The sequence below is a fragment of the Hippocampus comes genome, unplaced genomic scaffold (genome assembly GCF_001891065.2).
Source record: "Hippocampus comes isolate QL1 unplaced genomic scaffold, H_comes_QL1_v1.1 scaffold39, whole genome shotgun sequence".
Taxonomy (NCBI): domain Eukaryota; kingdom Metazoa; phylum Chordata; class Actinopteri; order Syngnathiformes; family Syngnathidae; genus Hippocampus; species Hippocampus comes.
In genome coordinates, this window is record NW_017842054.1 from 4,600,411 (window position 1) to 4,611,008 (window position 10,598).

A 10,598-nucleotide genomic window follows, 5' to 3' on the forward strand; every position below is an offset into this window, starting at 1 on the left:
TGTTATGACATGTTTTGGTTGAATATTTTGCTGTTTAAATATACCCTGCTGCATTCTCTTGTTTTAGGTGTCACTTTTCAGTAAAGTGGTCACAAAAGCAGGCATGAACTTTCGAAAGTGTGTTTTAATAAGTTTAGAGGTGTTTAAAGCATGTGGGAGGAGTAAAATTATTTTTTTTAAAGATAGTTTTTGGGGTTTTTTTTTGCGGTTGGAGCCCCTCCTAACAAAGAGTGTTGCTATTTGTATGCGTCCATTGAAATGTACATGGGTCATAAAGTCCCCCAAAATTCACTACCGTCATTAAAGTGGAATGTCCCCCCCGCCCCCCCCCCCCAAGTGTAAAGCCAGCGTGGCATCGAAGCCCTCATCAAGCGTTAATGAAGTCATCTCCGGATGTGACTTTCAAACTCACAAGTTTCCCCAATCAAAATAACGCATAAATTTGTTTTCACAACCTAATCACAGAGTTACCACCGACCACCCGCTAAATCGTTATTAAACTAATTAATCACATGCAAACCTGTCAAATAGGCTCCCACTCCCACTTTTGTGGCTTTGATTAATTAATTGAAGCATAAGCGTGGAAGTTGTGGGCGGGTGCGTGCGCACAGAGGCGGAAGCAAATCAAGCAGTGAGCATCAAATTGAAGGTAGACCCTGATATGCACTTTGGGCTAAAAACTACAGTCTGAGTGCAGACGACGCTGACGTGATGCATGCACGCATTCCCCGAGCACGAAAGATTCATGAAAAAAAAGGAGCTCGAGTGAATGCGCTTTGAGGAGCATAATAAAATGGTAATTCTTTGAATTATTTCTCGAGGGGCGTCGGGTCAAGAGAAGGTCAACATAAACCTGAAGCCAGCATCTTCAAGGTAAACCGCAGCCATTTGTCTGAGGAGGCGCACAAAAACGGTGGCCACTCTGGTGGCGCTTTGTTGGCTGTGGACACCTGCAGCGTCCCTCCAACTCAGGGACGCTGTTTCCATCAGCGGTTTACAATTACATCAGTGGGCAGCTAGGCCCCTCAAGGATCCATGACGAGCTGGATTAATGAGCATGTGTGATGTGCTGACGCCCAGAGGAAGCACTGAAATGTCTCAGGACCACAAAAAAAAAAGGAGGAGGAAAACACCTGGAGAGTACGGATGGACATTAAATCAATTTGTAATCGTGCGCACGATTTTGTCAGCTGAGATTTAATGAATATGATTGTTGGAGATTTTTACACTTCTAAAGCGCGGGCCTTGCTGCAAATAATCAGATGCTTTGTCAACCAGTAGTCAGCCAGCCAGCAGGGGGCGATGCATGGCTAAGTCTTCGATAAGTTCGGCAAGAGGTGCTATTGAATAACAGCACATTTATTCAGTTAGCCTTTGGTAAATTTTAAATTCCTGAGTAAATTAATTTTTTCATCATTATTTATTCTAAAATGAAGATCCATTCATTTTAAAACTACATGTTGCGTTCAAGTCTTTTCGTATTTTTAAAAAAGTAGAAATACAGCGACCCTCTGAATACTCACAACTTCGGCAGTCACAGAGTCACCTGTTTATAATTGTGTTTTCAATATTTTATGTATATATATATATATATATATTTTTTTTTCCTCCCCCCAATATTTTGATGGGATATTTTTGGGGGCGGAACTTCCTTTGTGTGCTTATTATGAGTTTCTCTTTTTTGTTTCCAAAAATGTTTTCAATCACGGGCCGACCGACCTGACCGTTATCGCTGCGAATAGCAAGGGTCGAATGCACAGATAACAATGCAAACCACGAGATAAGATTAAAACAACGGACATTTGAACACAAATGGTACCTCAACACGCGTCAACAAATATGACAATACTTACACGCACATATTCTTTATCCTCTGTGAAGACTGACTGATATGACTGATGTGACCGACTCCGCATACTGTATTTTGCTATGAATGCATTATATTGCCTCAGGGTGGTCAAGAAACACCAGATTGAGCAGTAGAATGTCCACTGAAGTGAAGCAAAAAAAGCGTGTCAAAAACTGTTCTTTATGTATTTTTTATTATGACATCACTTTGGTGCTTTTCATTCCCATTAGGCTGCTGACTTCAATATTCAGCAAGGTTAGGAACTTAATCCGTCGACAATCAATACCTGTGATGATAATGTGCCGAATGGCCGCGTGTAATGTCAGCGGTGTCACCTGTGATGACAAACCTGTGGGGAACCATCACAGCCCACAGCAGTTAAATGGATCTTTATAGCAATCATTTTTTTTAATGTCTAACATGTGATGAGACTCGTGAATGACCCTCAGCTCCTGAATCGGTGAGAACCATTCGAAAGTCAAATATACTTCTCTGGGATCAGACAATAAAGCGCTGATAATCATTTTTCGTTCTTATTTTTACCATGCGAGCACATGGTGGATTCGTGGTTAGCATGTCTGCCTCCCAGCTGTGAGGATCTGGGTTTGAATCCTGGCTGCAGCCTTCCTTTTTTTTCATTACGGAACCATTTAGAGTCCTGAGATTCAAACCAAAAACCTCTCAACCTCTCAAACTCTGATTCGGCGTTCGTATTTTGGGGCCGATTCGCACACCGCTCTCGTAACGACGCTGTTACACAGATGCTAATTGTTAGCCTGCTTGTCTATGGAGTTTCCCCATTGTGTGTTAGCATTTAGCTTTATGGTTGTTTTAAATACATAATTCTCTTTGTTTTAAGTTTAAATTGAGAGTAAACGTCAGCTGAGAGTGGCAGGAAACAGCTTGCAGCAGTTTCCTTGAGGAATCCGGACTAATTATATCTGTCCAACTGCCACTGGTTGTGAAATGCGTTGTGTCACATGCCTGCTGCATTTTGTTAAATGAGTGCTTCTCTTACACGTCTACAAACTGAGCATTGCTCACTATGAAAGAAGAAAGGCTCTTTATTTTCAGCTCTTGTGTCGGATCTCATTAGCTTGTGCAGGTGTAGCTCACGTTGTCGGATATGAAGTGAGATACTGAGGTACACCCCCGTGATGATGACAATCACAAAGGCAATTTTCTAACACAGGATGCCACGGGAGTGGAATGTTGAAATATTAAAAGCACTCCTCACTGATTTCTATCAACTATTCAGGACCCAAAATATACTACTCAAAAAAAAAAAAAAATTGAAGGGAACATTAAAACAGCACAATGCAAGTCCAAGTGTTCCCTTTATTTATTTATTTTTAAGCAATTTGGGTTGAGGTCAAGGCCGTGTAAAAGTGTGCAACGACTGAATTAATAGCAAAGAAATACAGTTGCTGTCCATCGAGAAGAAAAACCAGACTGAACACATTGGCGTTTCAATGCACTCCTCATCAACGCCTGGTGTGAATTGGGAGCGCCTTCCATTTGATTTTTACGGATCAAAGAGTCACCATGCAATCCGGTTTGCCGTGTTAAATGGAATGGGCCGACTGTCTAACGAAGCGGCTTTAAACACACGTGTCCTCCAGTACGTTGCCATTTCCACACCTTCTTTTATTGTCTGTTCATAGGAATGTGATTACCGGTATATGCAACAAAAAACGGCCTCACTCTGATTTGGTATGCTCATGTCGCCGCCACCTGAAAACATCTCATCTGGACTCCCGGGAGATTCGAGGCAAGGGGTACGTCAGAGCTGACAGATTGCTTTGACTCACGTCACCTTTGGACAAAACGAGACATTTCGCTGCATGCGGCAAATAAAGACCCTCCGTCTCAAAGATATGTGGACGTTCTTTCGTGCAACATAAAAGTATAATTGCGGCAACAAAAGCAAGGGAGAGGGCAGGGCTATCAATAAGGCTCGCTTCTTATCTGCATCACTGCGTTCTCACTTTGCTCGGCTGTCTTTCCAGGCGGAACGGCAGCCAAGTCCCATCGGGACCAGCAATTTACTCACATGCCAATGACATGTTGATCACCTGACCCTCACCCGGTGTGAAGTGTAGGCCTGGAGGGGGTTCGATGAGGAGGGTCAGCAAGGTCCCTCAAGAGCCACATGCGCTGATGTGCTTAAAAAAAAAAAAAAAAATCCACGCGGTCATATCATAGCTCCTGAGCATCGGCGCGAGGCAGATGATTGAAATATTGATTTGTGCAGCAAGACATCTGCAGCCAAGTGGCGCCTTTTATTTATTTTTGACACAACTAATGGCGCACAGGAGCACACGTCATGATATAAATCTCAAGACCATGTTGTCAGCAGACACACACACAAAAGGGATGGCCAACAATGATTTATCCCGGGAATGGGCAACATGTGACTACATTGAGTGTAGCCTTGATTCATTGAAAATGAAAGAATTTTGTTTTAAAGCATTTTTTTAAAGTTCTCATAAAATATGATAGATAGATAGATAGATAGATAGATAGATAGATAGATAGATAGATAGATAGATAGATAGATAGATAGATAGATAGATAGATAGATAGATAGATAGATATCTTATGAGCTGGCTTACTAGCTAGCAAGATAGATATCTTACGAGTTAGCTTGCTAGCTAGCGAGCAAGCTATTACACCTGCGATGTTGACACGTCGTTCATCGGGAATTCATAAAATAAATTTAAAAATTATGAATTATAACAAAATCCTCATATAAATAATGATTCATTGGCATATATTTTCTTGAGTAATTGCAGTTGGAATGTAAACACTACCAGGAAATAAATCAACTCCTCAAAATTATTTCGAGCATGTAAAAAACATAGGAACAACTCTTATTCTAAGTACACCTGTGACAAAAGGAAGACAAATTAAACATGGAAAAAGAAGGTTGAATTTACTCACCTTTATTTTGTCATGTGGTTGCAAAACATAAAATCATCTGGACCCTGTACATTTTTCAATTAGATGACTAGTCTACTTTTAGAAAATTACCTGGATCCAGAGGATTTTGTTTCATGCAACCACTTGAGATAAAACTGAGTCAATTCAACACTTTTTTTCAGTGTACAAATAAAACAAAACATTTAATGAAAAGTAAAATGGCTGCTTCAAAGCAAAATTATGGACTTCCTGTTCAACTTTATTCATGGAGACTTTTTTGTGCGTCCTGCTACGATAGATAATGACAGTCAAACTAATGCCAGTTTTTCAAACATTCCGATGGTGCAACGAAGTGAGTTTTGGGACAAACATTTTCTTTGCGGTTTATCCATTTGCAAATATCGGTGAGACCCACTTACTCCGCCAACAGCCGATTATACATAAACAATTCCAAGAGTGCCTTCGCACATAAATATATTATACATAAACAATTCCAAGAGTGCCTTCGCACAAACTGGTGGTCTCCAAGTGTATCATATTATAGAATCCAAGAGCTTGAAAAACAACTAAGCTTGTGTATGCTTGACACTCATCTTATGAACATGTGCCATTTTTGACCTACAAAAGGTCTCAAGAGTTACCTTGTGGTCCCATAATTGGCGCAATGGAGTCCATTAGTGTACAAGAAACGGAACTTGACTTGAATCGCCGTACGAGCAGTTAGGCATGAAGTCACGGGGGACTTCATGATCAGTTCTCCCAATCAAGCCTGAATCAATGTAATTAAAAGGTGCTTTCATGTTTCAGACCGATCGGCACACCGATTGGCATCAAATCTGAGCCTCTTTCTCCATTACATTGTCATCCCACCCGCTGTGAGCGATCACATCTTTGCTCACATCTGAGGCAAACTCCCTCCAAACTAGAGCACGGACCACCGCAATGAAGTCATTTTCCTCCAAAGGGCCCCCCCTCTTAGATTGGAACTATTATCAGTCATTTACATCGGACGTGGCCCGAGCTCCAACATCTAGTCATAAAATGCCATCAATTTTCTCACTGCAGCCTCGGGAGCACTTTTGGGACTGCGGGAAGGGTTCCGAGTGTATAAATCTAAAATTATGTGCGGAGAGAGTGACAAGCCCATCAGTGATGATCCAGTGAACAGTGTCCCACAGTACAAAAAGGCCATCTTTGCTCAAGACGTCTCATGGCAGCAACGCATATTTCACCACATCGCCCAAAAATCAGATCATATCAGGTGCATTTTAAGGATTTATTGACGGGGAAATAATACATCAAGAGGAACATAAAAAGGACGTCAACCTCAAAACTGAATACAACAACAGTATCTCAATCCTGTGAAGTCATATTTGCATTTTGGGGATAATATTGGGTTATTTTTACCATTTCTAGGACACCAATATATTCAGTTGTGGCCCTGATTAATGTTGCTGCCACACACAATTGTGCCCACTGAGCTTTGGCGCTTACCTGAGGGGGAAAAACAACAACAACAACAACAAAAAAAAGCAGACGAGCTCCTTCCCATTTGCGCAAGTATACTGTTTTAAAATCTTTCTGCGGGATTACCACAAATCTCCACAACGACATGCGGTTGCCAAGGGTGCAAGAAGAGGCTGGGCTATCAACTAAGTGAGACTCACGTGTCGAGTAAGATGAATTCGGCCCCAAAGGTCAAACTTTCTCATCTTGATTGGAGTTACAGTGAGAGATGCCGCTTGATTGTTCCCATGCATAATTGATAAGAGTGTGATTGCCTCCCAAACACCTGCCATCCCATAGCTCTGCTGTCATAAATTCTCCAGCGGGTTTAAATGGACATTTTAAAGTCGCGCTACGTTGGAATAGAGGATGACGGCTACGGCAGTTTGGCTGCGAAACCGCAGTTCCCTTTACGCGCAGCCGCGCATTGCGCGCACATTTAGCACCGCTTTTATGAGCAAATGCGCTCAATAGCGCATCTTGTGCAACGAAACAACACGTGTTGCTCGTTTCGAGATGTTATTGGACAGAAACGTTGCAATATTTGGAGCCGAATGAGCCTTTACGCACACAGACGTCCGTGCGTAAAAATCCAGTGTTGATAATAATGTTAAAATGTTAAATACGGGCTGGAATTTAAGAAGTAGAACGGGTGGGAACTCACGCTGCTGTTGTGTCCGGACCAGTGCACCATCGCCTGGTTGTGTGCAGAATCTCCCGACAGAGCGAAGGTGGAAGTGTCCAGGTGGGGATCACTTTGCCTCGGGTGAGCACCTTTGGCTTCCTCGCCCGCGCGCCGGTATTCGGTTCTGTAGCTGGGAGCCCCTCGGACGCTCCTTCGATGCACATGTTTTCTCTCAAAAAACGCCTTTCCTTCGATTGGCTCCGTTTTCGGTGGCCCGGTCGCGAGCCATGTCTTTTCACGCCACTTTGGCTCGGAGTTGTCGTCCAAAAGTTGAATCGAGACTCCCGCGTACGCTTCGTCCCGGCCAACGCGAGACTCCAGCCGGTAAAACCGCCTGTCCGCTGTAAAACTTATTCCCGCTTGCACCTCAAACTTGGCGTGAAAGGCGTGCAGGAGCAGGGCAAACGAAAGAGAAAAAGTACCACGCCACCATAGTCCCATTGTGCTCGATTCTTCCACCCGGGGAGTCGGTAGCAACTTGTCAAATATTCACGGTAGCATTTGTGCGCGTTGAGAGGAGGAAAAAAAAAGAGCCAACTTGGAACAAAGTGATGGAACGGTTGGGGAGGTGCTGCTGTGCGTCAAGCGGGCGCGCTGGTGGAGGGAGAGTGAGCGCCCGCAGCAAGCCTCGGTGCCGCATCACCGCACGCTTGCTTGGACGCGACGAGGGGAGGGGATGCGTGAGAGTCAAAACACACGAAATGATTGGTGAAATGGTTCCATTTTCATTGTGGTGACAGGATCCATTTGAAGCAGTCACCCCCCCCCCCCCCCCCCAAAAAAAACAACAATTGGATGCAAAAATTGCGAGACGACAATGCTTGGGCTTGAAGCGCAGAGCTGTGTACTTCTCCACCCGCATTCTTGGTTAGATTTATCTACTTTTTATTTAAATGGATTAAGCTGGCACTAGGAAAAGCCCCAGGACTCGTAACGTCCCCAGAAACAAGAGCTTTGAAGTCCTATGATCTGTCATGTGCGTGACTCCTGCTGCCACTGTGCAAAGCATCAAGCATCCCAACTGTTTTATTTTATTTTTATTTTTTAATATGAGCACAATTACTCTTTTTCAATCTTCCCCGACTCAATTTGAAAAGGATGACTTAAAGTAGACTTGTGTAATTGCCCTACAGATCAAAACAGCTGCCAGCTGTACTGATGGCGTCGAGTTAGTGGTTTTCATTACCATGGCGACCAGGGTGCTGTTTTGAACCCCAATCTGATTTTTTAATAACAGAGAAGACTAACACGAGTGCCCACAAAGACTGTAAAAGCACTGATTGTTTCCCTTTTTCGGGCCGGGCCGCACTTCATCACAGAAGCGAAGTAGGTTACGTTAAAATCGGGCCAAATTTGAGGTAGTGCTGAAGAATACGTTTTATTTAACAGCGGCGGTGCAATGATGTTGGAAAGTGCATCCAATTGGAGAGAGGCTGGCAGAGTGATTTCAGAGTGCTATTTTGGCGCAGTACTGCCATGAATATTGGAGAAAATGGAGGAAGTAATGAATGTGATGTCTCTGTCCCGGGCTGCGGAACAGTTGAGAAATTACAAATGGAGACGTTAAATACGTCTTCGTGGAAATCTAGCTCACAATTGAGCGTTAACTCTCAGTCCTACCGTGACATCCATTCCCATTTTATTTCGCTCTTTGTTTTTTACTCACTTGTCTTTACTTGTATCGTTAAGATAGAGGACAATCCACTCAGTTTTAGTTATTTCTACTACCTGCTACAATTGCCGTATATAGCGCCCCGCTGCCTCCTACATGTCAAAGTCGGTACTACAATAAATGTCGTGTTTGTGCTCGTCATCTCAAAAAATGTATTGGCCTACTTCAAACACTAATTAAGTTCGTAAAAATCGGTTTGTGTGTACCCTGACGCATCATACTTGACAATTACCGTGTGGAACATATCGATGAAAGCTGATAATGCTCCGCTTCGAACAAAACTGCATCTCCGCTTAGCTTTTGCCTTTGACATAACAGTTATTCAATTTAGCCCGACGGCCGCTTGCGAAAAAAAAACACACAAAATCGCGCATCATGACGGGTGGGCATGGCACTTCAGAGACTCAACTATTTGTATGGAAGCAATGAAAGTCTTTTCATAATTTTGACACATGTAATGGAACCAAAAGCATCCTAAAAGAGATGAGTCCCCTCACAGCAATAAGCGTATCATTTTATGGAAATGGAAAAAACAAGTTTGCATCAGCCACCCATGAGAGACGCACGCGTGCGCTTCAAGGATAACAAGTGCATTCTTGTTTCACGGCAGGATGAGAAATGTAACTGTTTTGACCTTGTAACGCAAAAGCAAGTTACTTACATGGAGACATTAAACGTCAACATCACGTCATGACCGAAAGCCACAACCAAGCATCCTGCTGTGACAAGTGGTGATGAAGCCAATTTATGTGACTGAGGTCAGGTGCATCAAATGACCAGAGCACATTCCCCCCTCACCGGGCACTTCATTAAGTACAGCACAATCTAATGAGATCCTGTATAAGAGCTCAGTCAAGATATTAGTAGATTGCTCCCTGCAGAAAAACAGTCCAGGAGACAGAAGACAAACAAGAAGCTCATGTAAATTGGTCATCTATGAACCCGGTGTCCTCATACTGAGACGTCAATCTTGCCGCTCTCTCGCTCTCTGTCTCCACTACTAACAGCTACTCATGTACCACAAAAGGGAATAAAAATCTCCACCTCTTGCATGCTCAATGCCACTGTGCAAATGAGCTTTGGATATTTAAATTCAAAATGAATACTGCATTTCCTTCTTCCTGTTATTTTAATTGTTGTCTTTATGTACAGCACTTTTTTTTCTCACAATAGTTGTTAAAATGTGATTGAAATAAAAGGATCAATGTTAATTACCTGACAAAGTCCACTTGCAGTCAAACGGAGATGTAGACACGTCACTTCCTGCTTTTCTAATCACCAGGTGTGTGTCCACCAATCAGACGGTGTCTATGGGTTGTACCAGGTGTTGGGGAGTTGTCTATGTTACAGGAGATTCATGAGACATACCATTGTAAAATAATATCAATATTTCACAACGATACGTTTTTGTGAGTTGTTAACTCCTTTTTTTCCCCCTAGTTTACTAAGTATGACTTTGAAAAAACACGTTGACAACACGTTTGCCTACCTGAGAAGTCAAGTGATTCCAAAGAGGTCGGGGCATTCTTGTTCGATAAGCTTCTTCATTCACTGTGACAATAAAACAGGAAATAAGTACGAGATTAAATAATATCATCAGAAATCTGTGTTGCTTCAGTTAAGCCCCTCCAGCATTTGATTTGATATTCCCAAATATATTTATAAATCATTTTCTCAGCCCCCCCAAGACAGATAACAAGGAAAACGTTTTTGTTTTTTGTTTGTTTGTTTTTTAGGGGGGGGGGGGTAGCCTCGTGTGACATTGGCTTCGGGAAGTGTGTGCTTTGAAACAACTGCCCAAGCTTAGCCACTTGCTTGACATCATAAGGGCATGTTAATCAGTCATATTTGTGTGCTTCTTTTTTTTTTTTTTCTCACATACCGGTCATTCGACAGTCCTGTAATTGTGCTTTTTCTGATCCGCTTATCCTTATGAGGGATGCGGGTGTGCTGGAGCCTATCCC

The 10,598-nt window shown here is 42.8% G+C and overlaps 1 protein-coding gene across 1 annotated transcript in view; it reads right to left on the minus strand.

The window, feature by feature from the left end:
- Nucleotides 1–7,493, minus strand: part of LOC109510121 (VPS10 domain-containing receptor SorCS3-like) — a 56,314-nt gene extending 48,821 nt beyond the window's left edge. Inside the window, exon 1 of the mRNA XM_019860230.1 lies at nucleotides 6,942–7,493. Within this exon, the coding sequence (XP_019715789.1) occupies nucleotides 6,942–7,403 (462 nt within the window). The 5' untranslated portion in view covers nucleotides 7,404–7,493. The remainder of the gene's footprint in view (nucleotides 1–6,941) is intronic.
- Between the last annotated feature and the right edge of the window lie 3,105 nt (nucleotides 7,494–10,598).